Raw genomic sequence first — 25,358 nt, forward strand, 5'->3', positions numbered from 1 at the left:
CAATCCATAAACACACTCAATCAGATGCTAATCACTGCATTTGGTAAAATGACTCTTTTACCCCTGGTCAAAGTCAACTCTCCGGGTCAAAGTCAACCTACAGTTGACCTGCCTCGCCGAGTTGGGCCGCCAACTCGCCGAGTCCCTAGTCTCACTTCTCAACCCTACTCGTGATTACTCGTCGAGCATGGCATCGACTCGACGAGTACCCTCTTGATTCAAAAGCTCAGGCAATCTGCATCCGACTCATCGAGTCATATGAACAACTCGACGAGTTGTTCTTCAATCTAAGAAGATTGTCTTGGACTCGCCGAGTTGTATGAACAACTCGTCGAGTCCCACCATTACTGAGTCTACCCTCCGACTCACTGATTCCATCCTACTGCTCACTGACCTCCACTCGGAATCACTCAAAGGGTAAAGATCGGGGACTCGCGACCGGACTCGCCGAGTCCGAAGAACGACTCGCCGAGTCACATGCATGCAGATCCTAAAAACTCGATTCTGATCAAAACCACCGCATACAATTTATAGATCTGAGTTTCTAAGGCTGATTTACCACGTAGAGTTTCCAACTTTACGTGTACACATGCATGAAAAGGGATATAAAGGCTAAAAAGGCACTTAGAGGAGTAGATCTAGGGCTATCATGCAAAATGGCTCTATAAAGGTGATAGATCTATGATTTTGGAACTGAAACATGGCTAGATCCGAAGGTTAATCAATCTAATGTGATCTCTCTACTAAGAACAAGCTAAGAAATGGCTAAAAGAGGCTAAATATGGTTGTTAAAGAGAAATCAATCATAGAAACAGAAGGAATTCGGTTAATACCTCAATAAACTCTGAAATGGGTGCAAGACCTTGGATCCTCTTCTTCTCCTTTGGATCTAGCCTCCTTCTTCTCTTCAAAACTTCAAGATTCACACAAGAAATGCTCAATTACTCAAGGAAACGATTAGGGTTTGCTAAATGATGCTCTGAGGGTGAAGGGGACGAGTTTGGGGCTCATAAGGTGGTTTAAATAGGGTGCAAACCCAGGGATTTAGGGTTTCTACCTGGCAGGCAGATTCACCGAGTCCCGAATATGGACTCGCCGAGTCGCTTACTAACACGTGCTCGAAAACTCGCCCCTACTCGACGAGTCGGGCCATAGACTCGCCGAGTCCCTCTCGAAAACTTCTAAATAAATGCCACGGAAGCAACATACCAGAAATGGGCCGTTACATGTTATTTCAGAGATTCCTTGAGGTATAACTCAGTTTCCTTATGTTTTCATGCTAAGAGTCCCTTAGAGCTCCATTAAAGTCCTTCTTGAGCCATTTCCAAGCTTGATTATGAATTAGGGTTTCTGATAAGTCGATTAACCTTTAGATCTAGGCATGATTGAGCTCTAGGAGCTCGGATCTACTGCATTTATGGAGCCATATTGCATGAAAGCCCTAGATCTACTCTTTTAGTGCATTTTGAGCCCTAAAACCTTCATCGGTGTTTATTTACACGAAAAGTTGGAAACTTTACGTGTTAATCAAGCCCTAAGAACCCAAATCTATGAATGGTATGCATTGGATTCAAGCATAATCGAGTGTACTGTTCTTTCATGCATGCGACTCGGCGAGTCGTTCTTCTGACTCGGAGAGTCGAGTCACGAGTCCCTGATTTTTCCCCCCTTTTCGTGTATGTTGAGTAGCAGCGAGTCATGGGTGGACTCAGTGAGTCGGAAGCCGGACTCATCAATGGAGGGACTCGGCGAGTCAATGCCCTGACTCGGCGAGTCCAGGGCAATCTTCTTGCCTCAAGAACAGACTCGGCGAGTTGTTTATACAACTCAGCGAGTCTCAGCGTAGAGTGTTCTTCGGGTGAAGATGAACTCAACGAGTTGTTCATACAACTCGGCGAGTAGGATGAAGGACTTTTGGACATCAGTTTAGAAGGAAAAATCATCGAGTCAATTCCTAACTCGATGAGTAGAGACGGGATTTAAGGACAATCGAATGGATAGGGACTCGACGAGTTGGCGAGCCAACTCGGCGAGTCGGGTCAACTGGAAGTTGACTTTGACCTTGACTCTTGGCTTGGTTAGGGGTAAATGGTCATTTCACCCTAAGGTCGATTAGCAGTATTTGACTGAGTGTTTGGTGGGAATTACAGCCGGAGGATTTCCGTAGCAGCAGAAGCAGACAGACAGTTCCCACGCAGATCAGCAGCTACTACGAGGTGAGTTACCTTCCAGTAGCGGTGGGTCTACGGCCACAATGCTGGCCCACCAGTAGGAGTTGTATGATAGATGATTGTCCCTGTGATATTCATCTAGGGTTGCTACTACCTGTGATATGTTTATGTGCTAGTATGATATGATTCTATGTGCTAGTGACAGTAGGGGGAGATAGTCCCCAGATTACCAGTCGATAGGGCCGAAGGGGCAGTTATGCCCAACCATGCTAGATAGGTTATGTGATATGTGTTATGTGGTAGTAGTAGGGGTGAAATAGTCCCCAGTATCCGGTCGTAAGGACCAAAGGGGAGGCCAGCACCCATATATGCTAGGCAGTATCCGGTTGTAAGGACCGAAGGGGAAGCCAGCACCCAGATATGCTAGGCAGTATCCGGTCGTAAGGACCGAAGGGGAGACCAGCACCCAGATATGCTAGTCAGTATCCGGTCATGAGGACTGAAGGGGAGGCCAGCACCCAGATATGCTAGTCAGTATCCGGTCGTGAGGACCGAAGGGGAGGCCAGCACCCAGATATGCTAGGCAGTATCTGGTCGAGAGGACCGAAGGGGTAGGTCGGGCACCTAGATATGTCTGGCAATATATGTATGTTATGTGGTTATATGGTATGTGGTACAGTGGGGGAACTCACTAAGCTTTGTGCTTACTGTTTACAGTTTTGGTTTTAGGTACCTCTTCTTCGAAGGGGAAGGAGCTGGCGCGGTAGCGGCACATCGCACACATGCCTTGTATTCCGCACTATGAGATCTTACTAGGGATTTGTACTCTGACATTATTATGTTTTATAAAATGGTTTCCAGACACGCTACATCTTTTATGAAATGACATGATTGGTGAATGTTTTATTTCAAACGTTTTGCAAAGTATATGTTTTAAAAATGAAATTTTTGGCTCGTATTTTGGGATGTTACAGTCTCAATGGGCAAACAGCACGCCGTGTGGATTATCAAAAATCCTGGAGACTACCCTAAGTCTCAGCACACACAGTATTGATTATCACAGTAGCAATAAATAGACATAGCTGGCCAACACATATATTCTACCACATAGGTATGGATAGTGAGGAGATTCACCTCGTACAGATCACTGATAGAACTCACACCGAACTGTCGAAACTAGACTCAGTCTATTAATTACACCAAATAACCCTAATTAACAATTAAACTGATTTTTCATACTTAACTACTCCTAAGCCATGTCTAATCTACAATTTAGGCAAAAGACCATTTTTCCCCTTCCAACACCAAAACCCTTACAAATTGACCAAAAGGCATACTTGGTCAAAAATTCAAAGGAAGTTAAAGGTCAATACTTTTGACCTTACATGCGGCGTACTCAAGCTCTATGTTGTGCATAGAGCACAAAACTTAAATAACGGGCTCGCAGTTGGCTACATTGGGCATAGCCAGATTTATGCTCGACGTACTCGACCTAAACCCAAACTTAAATTTTTCTAGCTCTTAATCATTAAGACACTTTACCCCAACTTCAAATCTGACCCTAAAAGACATCCTAATCCATAAAGTCTGTAACTTTATGCCTTTTCTTGGCTAAAGAAAGCTCAATCCCAAAACCTAACGTCTAACATCACCAAAAACTCCATAACTCATGCATGGATGGAAGGAAAGGACTAAGCTTGCATTTTTATGACACCATGCACTATAAAACGTATGAAAGGACAACTCAAATAGTCTGGAGTAGTTTCTACTCACAAAGACCAAGGTTTTGGGACAAAATGAACATAAACTTAAGCTTAAACAAGATCTAGAAAAGCAAGCCTCAAGGTATAAACTTTATACCTTTAGAGATGAACAATGAGGTGTAGATTCTGGATCCAAGAGATTGAGTGTACCACCACTTCTTCAATGATCTTCCTTCACCACCAAGAACACTAAAAATCACTCAAAGGCTTCAATATTCACTCTCAAGGGCTAGGGTTTCGATATTAGGGTTAAGAAGAATGGAGGCCGGTCATAAGAAGGTCCAAGGGGGGAATAAGATGCTTAAATAGGGAACACAACTCTAAAAATTTAGGATTTAGGAGCAACAAGAGTATTCCCAAAATGCTCACATGTACGCCTAACATACTCAACCTCCGACGCAATCCTTTTTAATGACTTACGCCCGACGTACACTTCGTGGAAACGAGTTTTACATTTTTGACATTTAAAGTTTGAAAATGGAAATACTTGGAAACAGGTTTTACATTTTTGGTCATGAGAACCGACACTGAATCTTGAGAGAGTGAAATATGGAATTGAGGGTAATGTTGTCATATTCACCACCATGATGTCTGTATGAAATTGATTTTTGACTAATTTAAGGGAGTGGATGGATTTAGATATTGCATCACATTTTCGTCTAAGAGGATAGACCCATACATAGTCTGAGAAATGGTCTAACAAGACATATTATATTAAACCAATATTTCTTAGTATTGGAGAAGTATACAAGTCAGAGTGTTTACTAATTTGGCATGTATGGCAAATAACATTTGAATTTATTTAATCACAAGGAATTAAATTAGACGAAACTAAAGTCTTCAGCATTTCATTCCCGAGATAAATGAGTCTAGTATACCATGTAGAAGGACTTGACGAAAACAACATAGTTTGACTTGACTTGGTAGACTTCAAAGGGTAGAAATCTATGGTGTTATCACATCAAAGTTGGCAATATGCTAGCACCTATGTTGGTGATATGGGATTTTTGATAATTTAGTGTGTGACGAGTACATTGTGAAGGTGGACAATTCGAGTAGGAATTAGCAACATGCTAGCACCTATGTTGGTAACCAATATGGGGGACTTCTCACTAACACTGGTAAATGGTAAAATACGTTTATTAAAAACACATTTTAGGCTACCAAAACCTGATGTGAGGTGTGAGCTACTGTGTCTATGAACCATCCAGTGAGAGCTGGGTCATGAAGATTCATAGGGATACACGCTTGAAGAAGGTTCATAGGTTGACCAAGGTAGACATGTAAACCAGTCCAGAACTGAAAAAATCAAAATCGGAAAAAACCGTAAGCTAGGAACAGAAAACACGACCAAATACCATTAAGGAACCTGAAACCAGAACCAACCAACCTGAACCAGATAGAAAACCGAATAAGTCGTAAACTAATAATCAAATACCAATGGTTCACGATGTCGTATGATCCATACGATTTGATCAAACTTATACTCCAACCCGTTCACCATGTGCACAACCATGTTTTTTTGGAACATGTTAATCGATGTTTAGTAACATGTCATGGATCGTTTTGAGTTTCCGGATGTTCTAAGTAACCAAAAAATTGCCAAGGGTGATTGTCCATATTTTCATCTTTTTTTAGAATATGTTAATCGGTGTTTACCAAATATGTTATAGAGGGTTTTGATTTTCTAACTTAGTAACCTAAAGATCGCCAATGATGATTGTCCATATTTTCATCTTTTTGATATCACGAAGAGATGAAATCCCATAATCTGAATTTCAAACCGATAAACAGACAAAAAAAATCAATTTATAATGTTGAACTTTACCCTAGAGTTAGTATCATTTTAGTTTATATTTTCATATTTTTGATGTCACAAGGAAAGGAGATGAAGACACATAATATTAATTTTAAACCAATTTCCATGAAAAGGTCAATTTGTAATCTTGAACCTTATCTTTGGAGTTATATCATTTTAGTCCATATTTTCTTCTTTTTGATGTCACAAGGAGATGAAGACGCTAATCTGAATTACAAACCAATTTCCACAAAAGACCAATTTTTTAATTTGAGCTTTTATCGTGTGGAGTTATCTCATTTTACTCCATTTTTATATTTTTTATGTCACGAGGAGATGGAGACGCATGATCTGAATTTCAAACCAAATTCCATAAAAGGATTAATTTGTGCTTTTGAACTATATCTTGGAGTTTTATATTTTTATATTTCATCTTTTTGATATAACTCGAAGAAGACTCATAATTATAATTTCAAACCAATTTTCAACTTTTACAATTTAGATATTCTAATTGATTTGGGGATTTGTAGATAATTACTGATGAAAGATTTTCCTATCATCAACTCTAATTAATTTTATACTACATTAATATACTTCCTAATTTGGTAATTCTCACATTTTTGGGCTTGCTCTTAATTTAATTCATTTACAGTCTTAATTTCTAAAAATGTCAATTTATAATTTCGAACTTCATTTGGTATTTTATCATTTTGGAGCATCTTTTTCATCTTTTGGTGTCATGTGTCTTGATTTCTAAGAAAATATCATTTATAATTTTGAACTTTATTATGATTTTTTTTATGTGTCATCTCAATTGACCATAATCATAATTTCAAACCAATTCCTAAAACGGAAAAAAGGTATGAAACCAAAAATGGAATTAATTTACTCTTACAAGTTACAATAATTAAAAGAATGAATAGGAATATAAAATTAAATAATATTAATCATTACATGTACATATATGATACTATGGTAGTATACATATCTTTGACGTTCATCTTTTTTAGGAGTTATAATTGCATTTTGACACACATTACCAAAAGTTGTTTTATATTACGATTAACAAATAAATAAATAAATAAATGAATAATAATATTAACTTGTTAAGTAAGAATTTATAAATATAAAATTAACATTTAAACTATATATAGCTTAACAAACAAAATTGTTCAAACTAAATGATTTTTTTTCTAAAACTCTTATGAGATTTTGTAATATGAAAGTTTAGAAAACAACAAAACAATAAATATCATTATATGTGTCCGTGTTCGTGTGTTGCAGACTCATTAATTTAAAAAGTTATATTTTTATTTTCTTACTCTTTTAACTTTAAGTTTTAACCACCAACAAAACAAAATTATTCACTATGTCTCTTGTTTTCTTATAATGAGAGAAAGATAAAGTAAAAAGGAGAGAAGAAAAGGAACAAGTAGCACCAGTGATGGTTTTGGTCGGAGTATAGTTCTGAGAACAACAAACTCAGACACACAATTGAGATGCTCTGACGTGGACGACAAACTGAGACACAGACTATTTTCCTGTGGAGCGTTCTGCAGTGACTTGTGAGAGATTTATTGAGATGTTAAGAGATGAGTTTGTACCAGTGATTGAGAGAGAGCGATTAGCCCACAAGTTCCTGTCTCTCAAGCAGAAGACAGAGACGGTGACTGAGATCATTAGGATGTTCCATGAGAGGGCCTTGTTTTTCCCTGAGCACGTGTCTTCGGAGTAGGCATGTATGAGTCGGTATCTAAGTATCCCGAGGAAGGATATCCATGAGTTTGTGACGAATCTTCATATATGTCATTGGCTAAGCTGCAGACCAATGCCAGGAGGAGGGGAATTGAGATGGAGACCCAGGCGAGAGAAGAGAGGGAGACTCAAGGGAGAGATAGGAGGCCAGTGCAGTCGCAGCCGGCGACTAAGCAATTCAAAACCGTTGACTCGAGAGCTAGAGGTCATAAGGGCCGTATTTGCAGTAAGTGCGGCAAGGGTCATGAGGGACCCTGTCGGTCAGGGACAATTTGCTACACATGTGGCGAGGAGGGGCATACGGTGAAGGATTACCCTAATGGATTCCGAATTTCCTTCAAGTGAAAGCAGACGGGTCACATGAGGTATGAGTGTCCTCATCTTGCATCGAGAACAGTTTTGGCTCCTGCTCCTACTACTTTGCGTATTACTGACGGCCGACAGGGGAAGGTCGAGGCTCTGAGGGCTCGAGGGAAAGCATTTCAACTAACAGTAGAGGATGCCTGATCCGTACTGGACGTCATGGTCAGTATGTGTTTTCTTTATTATTTATGTTGATTTGTTTTATGTTTTGCTTATGATATTGCTCTTGTTAGGTACTTTCCTTGTAAATTCAGTACCTGCTCTAGTGTTGTTTGACTTGGGTATGAGTGGATCTTTCGTGTCATCATCATTTTGTCGCAATTTTAGCATTACACATGAGGCCCTGAGTGAGGATTTCTATAGCTGATGAGCGTGCGGTCTTCACTACATAAGTCTATCGACCTACATACTGGAGATTTCTGGTGTTGGTTATCCGATAGACCTTATCCCTATTGCGATGGGAGATGTTTGCGTTATTGTGGGTATGTATTGGTTGAGCCGGTTTGGGGATCTGATCGACTATGAGCGAAAATTAGTGATGGTTCGATACCCTAGTGGGGGAGTGCTTACCATTTACGATAATGGTACTAGGTCAGGATCGACTTTTGGTTCTGCCGCTAGGGCGAGGCAATGTTTACCACATGGATGCGTGGGTTATCTGGCATATATGGTGGATACTCGGATAGATGAGAAGAGATCGATTTCCATCGTTGATGTTCATATGGTTCCTGATTTCCCTGATGTTTTTCTGGGTGTGCCCTCCTAAGATGCAGGTGGAGTTTCGGATATACCTGGTCCCTGGTGCAACACCGATCGCCAAGGAACCATATCGCCTTGCGCCACCCGAGATGCAGGAGTTATCCTCTCATCTTAAGGAGATGTTAGGAAATGAGTGTTGGATTAGGTGTTTAAGCCCATAACTATAATTTGTATGTACTTAACCCGATAGTAGCATGGTTCTTTTAGGCTACTTTCATCATAGCAATTTGATAGGATGAGTTTTGTAGAAAGAGGTTAATTAATGATTTATTAATATATTATAAGAATAACATATTAGTTGAGAATCATATTATTTAACTAGTATTGATCAGAAGTTAATTTAGAATTAATTTAGTGATAAAAAGAGATTGATTAAAAGAACGGGGACTGATTGTGTAAATCATTAATAGTTATAGTTTGGGCTAATGGATTCTTGATATGGGGTGGACGAAAATCTATGGGAAGCCCATAGAGTTTTCATCCAAGGCCTATCATGTGGGTCTGTGGATTGCTTAGGGCCTAAGCAAGGGAATTAGGGTTTCTAATCGAAAACCCTAGTAGCAGCTCAACTATAAAAGGAACCCCAAGGCTCCTTAAATTGGCCACTTGATTCCCTAGAAGAAACCCTAGCCGATTTGTGTAGCCTCCACCTTTCTCTCTTGTTCATCCATTGCTAAGTGGTGTTTGTGACTCCATTAGAGGTGCAACACTTGAGGCACTAAGCTCTGGAAGGTCAAGATCAAGTAATCAACAAGAAATGTATTCTTCTAACCCTAGTTTATTCATTGAATCAGAAACTTGTATGCTAGTTTAGGGTTCTTGCTTTGGAAAATTGATTTTCATGTATAAATTGAGAAAAACCTAGATCCAAAGCAATTAGGGTTGCATGTGCACCATATGAATGTTATAATGTTCAAACCCCATCGGTGGTATCAGAGCTTAGGGTGTTTTTATGTTATATTTGATGCTATTGTGTTTTGCCGAAGCTGGAACAAAATCGATTTTGGCTCTTTGACTGTAGAACTCGACGAGTCCTAAGATGAACTCGACGAATTGAACCAACTTGACGAGTCCATGCCCTGACTCGATGAGTTGGTTCGTCAATTGGCAATTTTTTTGGGTTTCAAGCCTAAATTAGATAAGGATCATTACCTTAAATTGTTTTAACTGTTAAAATTTGAACTTTCTGTTATGGTAATGAATATCCTCATCTAAGTGAAAGATAATGGTTAAATTTTAAGATAATGTCCAAAATTATGTGATTAATTTAATTATTTAAAATTTGATTAAAAGTTCTAATTTTGAAATATTAAATTCTAAAACCCTAGTGTTTTAAAAGTTTAAAATATAACCCTTATACTATTATAATATTAAAAGATTAATATGTGTGTGTGTGTATATATATATATATATATATATATATATATATATATATATATATATATATAAAAGATGAATCAGTGTTACCGTTACTAGACCTCATTCACGAAGCCGATCTATAAGGGGGGTATAAGGAAACTGCCTATAAAATGGCGGTTGAATGGGTGTCCACTCTCACTCATTGCTTCCTTGATTGGTGGAGGGTCGTTAGCCGAACGGGTATGATAGGAAATTAATTCCTCATTAATAAGTACAACGAATATTATAAAGTAACTAAATGTTTTTATAAATTTCCAATCTTAGTTACTTTAGGAAAAATGTGAAAATGATGTTATTCCATGAAATTGCACATTGCACCTTGCCATGTCGTTAGTGGAGCGTGTGTGGTTAACCAACACGCTAACTTGGACTAACAAGGGTGGCAAAGGGTAGCCCGAGAAATATCATAGATTAATGGAGTGTGTGTGGTTAACCGGCACATTGATTAGGTGATAAATGACATCGAGAGTGCCAAACTAATTTGCATGGTTATTCACACCTTTGTTTGTGATCATCAGTATCCCATTTACAAACTTGAAGGGCATAATCGAGATTAAACATGCCATTGAAAAGTTCAATGCATCTCAAAAGAATCTAGGAATTTCATTTCATTTAAAACCTAATTCTTCATTTCGTTTTTCGTGGTGGAATTGGTAAATCGCCATTTACCTACCTTCAAATAAATTGCAATTGGATTACTACATCCCTCTTCCGAATTGTGAATTATTGTGTTGGGTCCTAGCCTTAATATTTTATTTGGGTGTTATATTAAGGATTATTTATCTAATCAAAACTTTGTTCCTTTACTTTTTCAGATGTCTGGCTCAAACAACGCTTCCGGCTCAAACTCCAACTCCTCAAGCTCTTTTTCTCTTTTGAACATTTGTAGGAGCGTCACTTTTGATGGGTGCAATTTCAATGATTGGATCTGCAACATTCGCATGGACCTTCGATACGAGGAGAAAGACTACATACTCGATAAAGAGCTCAAAGAGATAAAGGAAACCAAAGCTAATGCTGAAGAAATAGCTAAGTATATGTCTCACGAAAAAGATGCGACAAAGGTGTCGTGTATTATGGTAGCCACTATGACTCCTGAGCTGCAGCGGTTCTACGAGGACTATTGGCCTTATGACATGTGCCAATATTTGATGGAAAAGTACCATCAAAGCGCGCATCAGGAAAGGTACGAGATTGTCGCCTTGTTGATAACAACCAAGATGAAAGATGGAGAGTCCATCACGAGCCATTTGCAAAGGATGCAAAGGTATGTGGATCGTCTGCTCAAGTTGAATGTCAACTTTGATGAAGAGTTAGTGATTGATATCATTCTCCACTCTTTACCTCCTTGTTATGATCAGTTCAAGATGACTTATCATATGAATAAGGAGGAAGTCACCTTGAGCAAGCTTCAAGGTTTGTTAAGAACTGTTGAAAGCGGACATAAGGCAAAGTTGTCGAATCCACCCCTAATGCATCTGAAAAGGGAAGAAGAGGAAAGCTCTCTATAAGAGCCATAAGGGAAAGTCCCATGATGGATCCTCTTTAAATGGATCCAAAGGTAAAGCTGGTTCTGCCACTCCCTCATCTGATCCTAAAGAAGCAACGTGCTTCTACTGTAACGACAAGGGGCATTGGAAACGAAGCTGCCCGAAATACTTGCAGGATCTCAAGGATGGGAATATAAAACCCTCCTTCATGGGTATTTATACTATTCAATCTAATAACTCATCACATACTAATTCTTGGGTCCTTGATACAGGATGTGGTTTTCACATTTGTTTTGATTTGCAGGGGCTAAGAAGAAGTAGGATGTGGAGCATGGGAAGATGAACCTGATAATGGGAAATAGGAAATCTACGATTGTCACCAAGATCGAGATCTATTCTTTAGTGCTTATTAGTGGGTTAGGGTTAGATTTGAATGATTGTTGCTACTCGTCCGAGATGACGATGAACATTATTTCTTTTCATAGTTTTGTACAGACAAGGTTTTAGATTTTCATTTAATAATGAAGTTGGTTCTATTAATGCTTTCTATAATGGTCCTTTATATTTTGAAGCATTGCCTTGTAATGGTGTATATGAAACTGTGATGGTTGTAGACAACTTAGGAAATAATTTGTTGAATATCTATTCGTCTAATGGTTTAGACAAGGCATGGTTGTGGCATTGTCATCTTTGATATGTCAACAAGAAACGCATAGCCTAACTCCAAAAGGATGGAGTCTTGGAGTCATTTGACCTAAATTCGGATGACACGTGCGAATCTTGTTTACTTGGAAAGATGTCTAAATCGCCTTTCACCGGTAATTGTGAAAGAGGTGAGGGATTGTTGGATCTCATACACATAGATGTGTGTGGGCCCTTCAGATCCACCACAAGGGATGCTAACCGCTTCTACGTTACTTTTACTGATGATTATAGCAAATATGGATATATCTACTTAACCAAGCACAAGTCGGAAACCTTTGAAAAGTTCAAAGAATTTAAACAAGAAGTGGAGAATCAATTGGGCAGGAGGATAAAGATGCTCAGATCCGATATGGGTGGTGAGTATCTTAGTATCGAGCTCCACGACTATATTAAGGATTGTGGAATTGTTTCACAATTGACGCCTCCTAGGACACCGCAACTCAATGGTGTGGCTGGGAGGCGCAATTGAACCTTGTTGGACATGGTTCGTTCCATGATGAGTCAGGCTTCGTTACCTATCTCATTTTGGGGGTATGCCTTAGAAACTGCCGCCCATATCCTTAATCCGATCCCAACTAAGAAGGTTTCCAAAACACCTCACGAAATGTGGACAGGGAAGGTTCTGTCATTGGCACATATCAAGGTTTAGGGTTGCGAGGCTTTCGTAAGATGAGAGACTCACGACAAGCTTGATCCTGATATTGAGCGGTGTATTTTCATCGGCTACCCACATAAATCTTTTGGATATCTTTTCTACAGACCTAGTAACAACGTGGTCTTCGTAGCAAGGAGAGGGGTTTTCCACGAAAGAGAACTCATATGCCAAGAGGACAGTGGGAGCCAAATTGATCTTGAAGAGCTTCAAGAGTCAAGTGATGAAGGAACATCAAACACTAGCGCTCAACTTGAGGAAGAGATTCCTGTTGAACCAGTTGATGAGTCCTTACCTCTAAGACGTTCCAATAGAGTTAGTGTTCCACCTGTGTTGTATGGTTTCCACATAACTAATGAAGGTGATACGTTTATCATTGATAGTACACTGATAAATTTGGATGAACCTAACAACTACAAGGAAGCCATGACGGGCCCAGAGTCTGCAAATGGAAGGAGGCAATGGACAACGAGATTCAGTCCATGTATGACAATCAAGTTTGGAACTTGTTTGACAATGTACCGGGTCGTAAGACGGTCGGGTGCAAGTGGATCTTCAAGAAGAACACCGACATGGATGGGAATGGCATACATTCAAGGCATAGCTGGTTGCAAAGGGCTTTACTCAAACCCCAGTTGACTATGATGAGACCTTCTCACCAGTGGTCAAGATCAAGTCTATCAGGTTTATGTTGGCTATCGCTGTGGTTTGTGATTATGAAATTTGGCAAATAGATGCCAAAACTGCCTTCCTTAACGGGAAGTTGGATGAAGATGTTTACATATGTCAGCCAGATGGTTTTTTGGATGCTAAATATCCTAATAGAGTGTGCAAGCTTGAGAAACCCATATATGGATTAAAGCAAGCGTCTCGTAGATAGAATCTTTGTTTCGATGCGAAAGTCAAACAGTTTGGATTTTCAAGAAGCGAGGATGAGTCCTGTGTGTATGTCAAGGCTAGTGAGAGTATAGTTAGCTTTCTATTTTTGTATGTTGATGACATACTGCTCATAGGAAACAACATCCCGACCTTGTAGGAGGTTAAGTCCTGGCTTGGGAAGTGTTTCGCTATGAAGGATCTAGGAGAAGCTCCTTATATTCTGGGGATAAGGATTTTGAGAAATAGAAGTAGGAGACTAATAGGACTTAGTCAAATTACTTACTTGGACAAGGTTTTGAAACGTTTTAGTATGGAGAATTCCAAGAAAGGGGAACTGCCAATCCAAAGCAATACCAAGCTGAGTAAGACTCAGAGCCCGAGTACCGATGCCGAGATAACAGAAATGAGTCGAGTGCCATATCCTTCCGCCGTTGGCTTGATCATGTACGTTGTGACATGTACTCGCCTTGATGTGGCTTTCGCGTTGATCATGGTTTGTCGATATCAAGGGAACCCGGGTAGAGCTCATTGGACAACAATTAAGAACCTTCTTAAGTATCTGCGAAGGACTAAGGATTGGGTCCTTACACTTGGTGGGAGTGATGACTTGAAAGTGACTGGGTATAGTGACGCCATCTTTCAGACCGATAGAGATAACTTCCGCTCTCAGTCGGGCTGGGTATTTACCCTAAATGGAGGATCAGTTACTTGGAAAAGTTCCAAGAAGGAGACCTTGGCTGATTCAACGTGAGTCAGAGTACGCAGCAGCGAGCAAAGCATCGAAGGAGGCGATATGGTTGAAGAACTTAATTAGAGACCTTGGAGTTGTACCGTCCATAAAGGAGCCTATGGAGATTTTCTGTGATAACGAAAGAGTGGTTGCCTTAACCAAGGAACCAAGGGATCATGGTAGATCCAGACACATCCATAGAAAATACCACTCCTCGTAGTCAAGAGGGTGTCGTCAGAGGAGAACCCAACAGATCCTCTCACAAAGGGTCTGAAGGGTTAAGCACTTACAGCATGCGATGAGCATAGGGTTGAAGGACAGTATTAGTTTTAGTGATTAGATAGATGTTTAGAAACTTTTAATAGATAAATGTAATCGACATTTGATGATTAAGTAATGGAGATTTATTTATGAGTAAAGTTTACTATCTTGTGTTGATTGTCTACTATTGTTTCACTTTTGCATGTTTTACTTCCAAAATAATTAGATTGTTCAAATTAACCACAATCGATCATACTTTGGGAGTAAGTTATGAGGTTACACTGTCATGAATTGGTTGTAGATTGTCTAAGTTCATAGGCATAGCAAAGGTTTGTTGAGTACTTCTGAAATAAGATTTGAGTATTGGATTAAACCCACACTCATGTGAATCACTTCATGGAATTTATCATGAGTGATTGTGAGACAATAATATCATATAATCTTTAAACCGAGATATATGAGTTGTTGTTTTGGGTTGCATTGCGCCACCAGAGATGCAAGAGTTATCCTTTCATCTTCAAGATATGTATGAGTTGTTGTTTTAGGTGTCTAAGCCCATAACTATAATTGGTATGTACTTGACCCGATAGTAGCATGGTCCTTTTGGGTTTCCTTCACCATAGCAATGTGATAGGATGAGTTTTGGAGAAAGAGGTTAATTAATGATTTACTAAGATATTATAAGAATAATATATTAATTGAGAAATCATATTATTTAATTAGTATTGATCAGAAATTAATTTAGAATTAATTTAGTGATCAAAACAGACTGATTAAAAGAACGGGGACTGATTGTGTAAATCAATAATAGTTATAGTTTGGGTTAATGAACTCTCTTGATATGGGGTGGACAAAAATCTATGGGAAACCCATAGAGTTTTCGTCCAAGGCCTATCATGTGGGTCTGTGGATTGCTTATGGCCTAAGCAAGGGAATTAGGGTTTCTAGTTGAAAACCCTAGTACCAGCTTAACTATAAAAGGAACCCCTCCTAAAATCAGCCACTTGATTCCCTAGAAGAAACCCTGGCCGATTTGTGCAGCCTCCACCTCTCTCTCTTGTTCATCCATTGCTAAGTGGTGTTTGTGACTCCATTAGAGGTGCATCACTTGAGGAACTAAGCTCTTGAAGGTCAAGACCAAGCAATCAACAAGAAATGTATTCTTCTAACCCTAGCTTATTCATTGAATCCGAAAATTGTATGCTAGTTTAGGGTTCTTGCTTTGGAAAATGATTTGCATGTATAACTTGAGAAAAACCTATATCCAAAGCAATTAGGGTTGCGTGTGCACCATAGGAATGTTTTAATGCTCAAAACCCATCAATGAGTTTCTTTGGATGAGTAGTTCACTGTGTGGAGCACCGATTCTTTTTGTCAAGAAAAATGATGGTTCATACTGGATGTGTATGGACTATCGAGAATTTAACAAGTTTACATTGAAGAACCGGTATCCATTGCCAACGACTGATGATCTTTCCGATCAGTTGCAGGGGGCGTCTTGGTTTTCCAAGATCGATCTGAGGTCTGGTTACCATCAGATGAGGGTGTGGGAGGAGGATATTTAGAAGACGGCATTCCAAACTCGTTATGGGCATTACGATTTCGTGGTGATGCCTTTTGGGCTCACTAGTGCACTGGCGACGTTCATGGATCTCATGAACCGGGTGTGTAAGCCTATGTTGGACCATTCGATTATTGTCTTCATCGATGATATCTTAGTATATTAGAAAACCGGGGAGCAGCATGGCGAGCATTTGTTTGAGTTTCTTAGGTTTTTGAGGATGTATAGGCTATACACCAAGTTCTCCAAATGTGTGTTCTGGTTGCGTGAGGTTCAGTTTTTGATAAACCTCGTCAATCAGAACGGTATTTTGGTTGACCCAGCCCAGATAGAGGCGGTTCTGCAATGGGAGGTTCCGAAATCTCCATCTGAGATTCGAAGTTTCCTCGGTTTGACATAATATTATTGGTGATTCATTCGAGATTTCTCCAAGATTGTTGTTCCTCTCACTAAGTTGACGAGAAAGGATGTTACATTTAGGTGGGGACTTGAGTAGCAGGCATCATTTGAGAGTCTTCAGCAGAGACTTTGTGAGGTGCTGGTACTTGCCCTTCCTGAGGGAGTTGAGAATTTTGTGGTGTACTTTGATGCATCTATTTCGGGATTGGGTGTTGTGTTGACGTAGAGATGGCATGTAATTGCGTACGCTTCAAGGAATTTGAAGCCTCATGAGGCGAAGTATCCCACCCATGATCTAAAGTTGATGGCAGTGGTTTTCTCCCTCAAGATTTGGCATCATTATCTTTATGAGGTTTGGTGTACTATCTACACAGACCATAAGAGTTTGTGGTATCTTATGGATTAGCCTAATCTAAACATGAGGCAGATGAGGGTGGCTTGATGTAGTAAAAGATTATGATTGCAAGATTCTTTATCACTTGGGCAAGGCAAATGTAGTGGCCGACGCCTTGAGCCAAAGGGCAGTTAGTGCTTTGATTCAGGATGTGTGTTTAAGGATGACTATGATGACTCTAGTCTTGGAGATGATCACGGATGTGCAGTTGGAGGCCATAAATGAGGAGAATCGGAAGAGGGAGCAGGTGATTGGTTAGATTTCAGCCTTTGATATCGATAAAAGGGGGTTATTGACTCTTCATGGATGGGTTTGGGTACCGTAAACTGGTGGGGATCGACGGGTGTTGATGGATGAGGCCCAAGTCAAGATTATTCATTCATCCGGGGGCTACAAAGATGTATCTTGACTTGAAACATAGCTATTGGTGGTCGTGTATAAAGAGGGATGTGTCATGGTTTGTGGAGCTTTTATTGGCCTACTGAAAGGTTAAGGCCGAACATCAGCCCCCTCATGGCAAGTTGCAGCCATTGAAGGTCTCACCGTAGACGCGGGAGCATATCATGATGGATTTCATTACAAAATTTTTGAAGATTGCGAAGAGTTTTGATACTATATGGGTGATAGTTGATTGTTTGACGAAGAGTGCTCATTTCTTATCCATAAGTGAGAACTCTTATTCCCAGAAGTTAGCCGAGATTTATGTATGAGAGGTAGTGGCTCGTCATGGGGTGCTGACTTCTATTGTATAAGTCCGGGATGTTCATTTCAGCTCTAAATTTTGGAAGAGGTTTCACGAGGATTTGGGCACCCGATTCCATTTTAGTACTGCATGTAACGCTTGGTTTAGGTATTGGTTAGTTTTCAACATTTTTAGAGTTTTGGGCTGGGACTCAACGAGTTGGGGAGCTCCAACTCGTCAAGTAGAAATCATATTGGACGTGGGATGAAGGACCTACTCAACGAGTTAGAAGACACCAACTCGACGAGTAGGAGCTGAAAAGGGAAACCCTAATTTTCAGGGTTTGTACCCTATTTAAAGGCCTTAAGCCTCACTTGTAGCCTCCCTTATCACATCCTTTGTCCAGAGAAACCCTAAATCGTGTCTCATCTCCTATTTTGTGTGTATGTGAGCTTGGAAGGTGATTCTTGGTGCTCTTTTGGAAAGAACTTGAAGCTTGAAGAGGTTGGATTAAGTAGAAGGCAGTAGATCCGGGATTTTCTCCAGTGTGGCAACCATTTTATGGTATAAAGTCGAAACCTTGATCTTCCATTGCTTAGATCTCCTTCTATGAAAGTTTATGGTCATTGTTAGCCTAGTTTGGTACCATTCTTGGTTTGGAGCATTATATGAAGATATGGCTTTAGATTTGGACATCTCAGTGCCTTTGGGGACTTAAAGTTGCCAACTTTATCAAGTCTTGGCCCTCCTTCATGCTCTAAGTCCCTTGACAAGCCTTGATTAAGTGTTTTTAGCCTTTAATGCCTTGCATGGATGTAAAGTTAGCAACTTTATGTGGTATCTCAACCCTAGGGGGTTGGATCTAAAGATTGGGACCTTGGATTCCACTGGAAAGGACTAAACACAAAAAGGACTGAAGGAACTCGTCAACTCCCTTAGTCGACTCGACGAGTTGGGTAGGGTTTACCTATTTTTGAGATTATGGATAAGTGTAATGAAGGATTAGAGTTTTGTTCTGCATAAGTTTGCGGTCTTCTAGACATTAAGGAACTCGACGAGTTACATAGGTAACTCGACGAGTTAATGAGTTACGCAGGTGAATCGACGAGTTGCTGGATGCACTCGACGAGTTGAGGTCAACATTGACTGTTGACCTTGACTGTTGACTTTGACTTTGACCAGGAGTTGACTAGGGTTGACCATTCAGTATTCAAGGCCTTTTTGGTATTTGGCCTTCTCGGGTTAGGCCCATTGATGGATTATGGACATTATAGTGTTGGGATTTGTTTTGGGGCTTGGGCTTCAGTTTTGGGATCATATTGGGACAGGGGTAGAATGGCCATTCTACCCTATGAAATGGATTAAGGATTATAGTATGGAACCCAATTGCTAATTAGGAATATCGATTGGTATTGATAGCTTGGGAAGTCGGCGGGGCAGCATCTAAGGATGTCATTCGGGAAGCTTCTGCATTCGAGGTGAGTCTTCTCACCATACCAATGGGTCTAAGGCACCAAGGCCATCCCATTTATCTATTTGTGATGATAATGAGGATGTGCTATTGATATATTATGTATTTATGTGAAGACCATGCGAGGGTTCCCATGGCAAGTAGTTATATATGTGGTATGCTAGTTGATTGTGTAGTATTTGGTATGCTTGTTATCTTTGTGATACTTGCATGGAAGACCCTGGGGGTTCCTGAGGTAGTTGGATATAAGATCATGTGGGGGTTCCCATGGCTTTCTTGGCTAAGACCAAGTAGGGGTTCAAGTGGCGCCAGGTGTAAGACCTTGGAGGGTTTATAGGGCATCCTCATATGTTTGCATGTTTAGCTCATATGTTTGTATGTATGGTAGTTAATGAAGACCATGTGGGGGTTCCCATGGCAGTGGGTTAAGACCATGATGGGGTTCCTATGACACCCGGAGTAAGACCTTGGAGGGTTATCACAACATCCTTATATTGCTTATGTGATTGATATGGTTTATGTAGCTATTATAGCTGATATGGATTATGTGGTTATGTGGATTGTGTGGGTTATGCTCTGGAGAACTCACTAAGCTTCATTCTTATAGTTTTGTTTATGTTTTCAAGTATCATTGTTTTGGAAAGGAAGGGCTCAACTTGATCGTAGCACACACGCCCGTGTTTTCCGCATTATGTGATTTTGAGATGAACTCTGATAAATGTTTTTAATTAGCAATGTTTTTGGAATACTTGGATTAAAAGATATCTGTGTTTTTACTATTATAAAAATGAAATTTTTACCCTTAATTTTTGGGTCGTTACACTGCATATCATCCGTAGATAGACGGGCAGAGCGAGCGGACTATTCAAACACTTGAGGATTTGTTGCGGGCTTGCATCATTGATTTTAGTGGGAGTTGGGACTCCTGCCTTCCTTTAACTATGTTTTCTTACAACGACAACGATCATTACAACATTTGCATGCCTCCCTTTGAGCTCCTGTATGGGAGGAAGTGTCAGACTCCTATTTGTTGCGGCGAGGTTGGACAGATTGTCATTGGGAGCATTGAGATAGTGCTCAAGACGACAAAGCTTATCCAACAGGGCAGACATAGATTTATGATGACCCAGAGCCACCAGAAGAGTTTCAGGTTGGAGATTTGGTGCTCCTAAAGGTATCACCTTGGAAAGGTGTTATCCGATTCATGAAGCGGGGTAAGCTGGGCCCCAGGTTTATTGGACCTTTCAGAATGATAACTTAAGTGGGAAAGGTGACATACTAGTTAGAGCTACCTGAGGATTTGAGCCAGATTCACGACACCTTCCATGTTTCCCAGTTGAGGAAGTATATAGCTGATAGCTGTGATTCCTTTGGAGGACATTCATTTTGATGGTTGCCTGAATTACATCGAGAGGACGATGATGATTCTAGATAAAAAGGTGAAGACCTTGAGGAACAAGGTAGTAGACTTGGTCAAAGTTCAGTGGCCACACCGGAAAAGCTTCGAGTGGACTTGGGAGCATGAGGCTGAGATGTGAAAGAATTATCCTGACCTGTTCATAGATGATGACTTCAAGGACAAAGTCTGATTCTAGTTGGGGGGGGGGGGGGGGGGATTGTAACACTTGTTATAGGGATTTCCAATTAAAACCTTAACATTTTAAAATTATTCCCAATAAGCCCTTTAAAATGGGCGTATCAACCTTGTATGTTGGGCGTAAGTCAGTATAAAGGTCGTGGTGGAGGAGGAGTACATTAGGCGTACATATGAGTATGCCGACGTACTCATGCAACTTCTAAACCTTCAATTTTTAGGATCGTGTCCCCTATTTAAACATCTTAATCCCCTTGGACCTCCTTATGACCAACCTCTATTTCCTCCAAACCCTAAAATCAAAACCCTAGCCCTTGTGAGTGAGATTTGAAGCTTGAGACTGATCCTTGAGTTTTCTTGATAGAGAAGGAAGATCATTCAATGAGTAGTGGTGCATTCAAGCCTTGGATCCAGAATCTACATCTCTTTATTCATCTTTTGAAGGTATAAAGTTCATACATTGGAGCTTGTTTTGATAAATCTTGTTTAGGCTTGGATTTAAGTTCATTTTGTCCTAAAAACTTGATCTTTGTGAGTATGGAATACTCCTAAGCATATGAGCTGTCCTTTCAGACGTTTTAGGGTGTTTAGAGTCATAAAAGTGTTAGCTTGGTCCTTTCCTTTCTCCCATGCATGATTTATGGAGTTTTTAGTGAAGTGAAATGTTAGGGTTTTGGGAATTAGCTCTTTTTAGCCATGTAAAGGCTTAAAGTCAGAGACTTTATGGCTTAAGACGTCCTTTAAGGGCCAGATCTGATGTTGGAGTAAATGTCTTAATGATTAAGATATTAAAAGTTGAGTTTTGGGACTCAGCCGTGTACGCCGAGCGTACTCCTGGCTACGCCCAACGTAACCAATTGTGAGTCCGTTCCTTCCTAACCTAGTGCTCTACGCCCAACGTAGAGTTGTGTACGCCACGCGTACGACTGCAGGTTGACTTTCATTGACTTTTGACCAATTGTGCCTTAAATGGATTTGTGAGGGATTTTGAAGGGGCAAAACGGTCTTTTTCCCTGAATGTGGATAAGTCTTGTCATGGGTTAAGTGGAGTATGAAAAATTACCTTAATTATTAATTAGTGTTAATTGGTGTAATTATTAGGCGAAGTCTAGTTTCAGCAGTTGGGGTGTGAGTGCTATCAGTCATCTATGCGAGGTGAGTCTCCTCACTATTTTTACCTGTGTGGTAGAATATATTTATATATGTGTTGACCAGCTGGGCCTGTATTTGAGAATTGTGATTTTCTTGAGATGATTTTTATGAACAATGTTTAAAATGAAGTTAAAAATGAAAATATTGGTTTGGAAACAACTAATCAACAAAACTTGGTATTATAAATATAATTATTTCTATTTTCTATTTTTGTTTCAATAAATCATAATTATTTTAAATTCAATATATACCGAGTTCAACTTAACTAGAGAAATGAAAGGAAATGTGTGGAAATGAGAAGAAAATAAATAAAAAAATTGGTGTTCCCGAGTTTTATTAAAGGAAGGAAGTGGAGGGAAATGAAAGGATCACTTTCCTTCCGATTTTGGAGGATTTGGAAAGAAAGAACAAAATGATTCATTTTCCTTCCACTTCTCTCCAACTCAGGAACATCCAAGGAAATTTTATTTTTCCTTTCATTTTCTTCTTTTCTCTCATGACTTTCTTTTATATTCTTTTCTTTTCTTTTGATAAACTCGGGAACTAGGAAGTTTTTGAGTAAGTGTTAGGTGTTGTTTGTTTTTTCTGAGGCAAAATGTCTGCAATCTGCGGACCACATCTGTAGATCTTTGCAGTAGAAGAGGTGGACCAAACGTCTGTAGTTTGAAAAAAGAAGACTGTTTTTTTAACATCTGCGGGCTACTAAAATAAGCTAAAATCTAAATACACTGATTTTTTTAAACTTCAAAGTGATTTTTTAATATTTTTATGACTTTTTTTATAAATAATTAATGAATCTAGATCAACTTTTATGTATTATTGTATAAAAAAATAAAAATAAAAATGGTATGAATTAATGTATATATTTGATAAAAACCAACTTGGGTGACAAAGTTATAACTAAACATTATAATTAGTGATCAAAGAATTTGATACATAAATAGATGAAAATAAACTTCGATTTTTTCAATTAAATCCATTAAAAACGTACCATAAATATTTTCTCGAGAAATTGACGATACTGTATTAAATAATGTTTTACAAAATTTGGCAAAAAAAATATAAGAATATATTATGATTTTTTTTCATATTTATATAAAAAACTTCAACGATTATTATTGTAATAAATGTTTATTTATAAATTTGTTAAAAATATCATCGTCGAACGTTTTTTTTTAAGTTTTGTAATTTTTTTTTTCAAATTGTTTATCATTAATAAAGTTGGAAAAAATATAAATTAAAAAAAAAACTTAAAAAAATAAAGATATATATGTTTTTTTAGGCTAGAAGATGTCTGAAGATGTTAGAAGACTAAGGTCCATATCTGCGACAAGAAGAGGGCGCGTAGACATTTTTAGGTCTGCAGTCTTCAAAAAAAACAAACAGTCTGCGAAGGCTAATGTCTACGCATGGTCTGTGCGACGCAGATAGAAGAGATCACGCAGATCTGCAGACAAAAAGCAACCACATTTATTAGTATTAATAAAAATATAATATTTTAGAAATATATGTTTTGGGAAAAAAGTAATGTATAAGAAATATGCATGTGAGGGTATCAAATGAGGTAAAAAAAAAAAAAGAAAATTAAGTATTCAATTTTTTACTCTGGTGGAGGTCAAATTCTCTGAAAAGGTTGAATTGATCGATTGTCTCTCTCACGGAATCCGGCGTATAGCTCCAATCTTCCGGCGACGGTTGTGATTTCCGGCGAGTACCTTCATTCGCGAACGACCTCTCTTTATCCTTGTCCAGGCAACAAGTTTTATCATTTTACTTGTTTTGATTTTTAGTACGTTAAAATTCAAACCACTGTTCTATCATGGCTTGAATGAAGTCGCTATCGATGATTATTTGGGGGCGAGAAAGTATTTCTTCATTCGATGAACTAATATCCGCCATAGATGAACTTGAAAAAGCTTTGTAGCTTTGTGAAAAAACAGGGTTTTAAAAACGCGACTATTCTCCTTTTTATATAGAAAGTTCTCTCCAGCTCAAAAACCTCTCAAAAATGGCTACTCCTCAGCTTCCTTCCTTCTTCAAGGTCGTGCTCGACCCATCCAACCCTCACCTGGTACTCATTTGCGCACTGTATAGTCTCTGTTTTTCTTTTTTCCTGTAAATTCCATTAACATGAAATCGTGTAATTAATTTTACAGCCATTGCCACCTGGTTTTATCAGCGTGCTCTTGGAGAACAACATCCCTGAAAACGTAATGCTCCGATCTGTATATGAAGGCTATTCCTGGAGATTAAAGATCAAAAAATATGGTGATATTTACTGGTTTTCCGAAGGATGGAAGCAGGTCGTTGAAGATACCCAGTTGGGTATCGGGGATATTCTTGTCTTCATATTCGTTCATCACTCCACCTTCGAACTTTCAATTTACAGTCCAGATAGGTGTGAAAAAGAACTCCGCACAAAAATACAGGTCGAACATGATGTTGTTGATGAAGAAGAAGAAGGAGAAGATGATGACTGTGTTGATAACGGTGGTCGTCGTCATGATGGTGGTGACGAAGATGACAGTGGTGGTGGTGATATTGAAGAGAATCCGTTCTTTATGAAGATTATATCTAAAGCCCACAAGTATTATTTGGTAAGATCTGCGAAAAATACTTTCTTAATCTGTTTAGCTTTGCATTTTTTTTTTGAACTTATATTTGCAGTTTGTGTGCATTTGTTGGTAACATGGATCAATCAGCGGCTTCCAGCAGAGTTTGTGGGATTGGCCGGAATGAATGAAGAAAGAACGATAAGAATGAAGAATGTTGATGGCAAGGAGTGGAAGATGAGGTTAAAGTTGGAGAGAAGTCGGAAAGCTAAAAGGTATTATTTGTCGTCAGGGTGGCCTGATTTCCGGCGAGATAATGAATTATATGAAGGAGACAAATGCGTATTTAAATTAATCAAAAGTGAAGATATGTTATATCTAGCCAAAGTGATCAAGAAAAAGGGTAAAGTTCCGGTGACTGAAGCTATCAGGAGGCCTAGAGGGCGGCCACGGCGGGTGGAGAAAATGGTGGCAGACAAAGGTCCGGCAACTGAAGTGCCGAAGAGGAAGAGAGGCCGGCCACCGCGTGTGAAGGCGGAAATAGAAAGTAAAGACGACAGTACCAAGGGGGTGAAGAGATCAAGAGGAAGGCCATTTAAGAGGAAGTGAGGGCGGCTACTCTTAAATATATATTTAGTCGAGTAACTTAAGTTTAATGGTGTAAATAAGGTTATGTGACATAGCCTGATAGCCATGTATTTTTCGACCATTTCATTATGCTTAGGACATTTTCCAGTTATATGTCAATATAATTGTTTTTAATAGCACAATTATATATTATATATGTCAATATACATATTTTAAGCAT

At 39.2% G+C, this 25,358-nt stretch overlaps 1 protein-coding gene across 1 annotated transcript; it reads left to right on the forward strand.

Moving 5' to 3' along the window:
- Positions 1-8,307: 8,307 nt before the first annotated feature.
- Positions 8,308-25,208, forward strand: LOC111894906 (uncharacterized). The gene is made up of 5 exons (XM_042901806.2): positions 8,308-8,592; positions 10,844-11,099; positions 11,189-11,295; positions 24,155-24,595; positions 24,701-25,208. Exons 1-5 carry the CDS (start codon positions 8,308-8,310, stop codon positions 25,157-25,159), a joined length of 1,548 nt encoding a protein of 515 aa, XP_042757740.2. The 3' UTR covers positions 25,160-25,208.
- The last annotated feature ends 150 nt before the right edge of the window (positions 25,209-25,358 follow it).

Source organism: Lactuca sativa, chromosome 4 (assembly GCF_002870075.4).
Source record: "Lactuca sativa cultivar Salinas chromosome 4, Lsat_Salinas_v11, whole genome shotgun sequence".
Classification (NCBI taxonomy): Eukaryota; Viridiplantae; Streptophyta; class Magnoliopsida; order Asterales; family Asteraceae; genus Lactuca; species Lactuca sativa.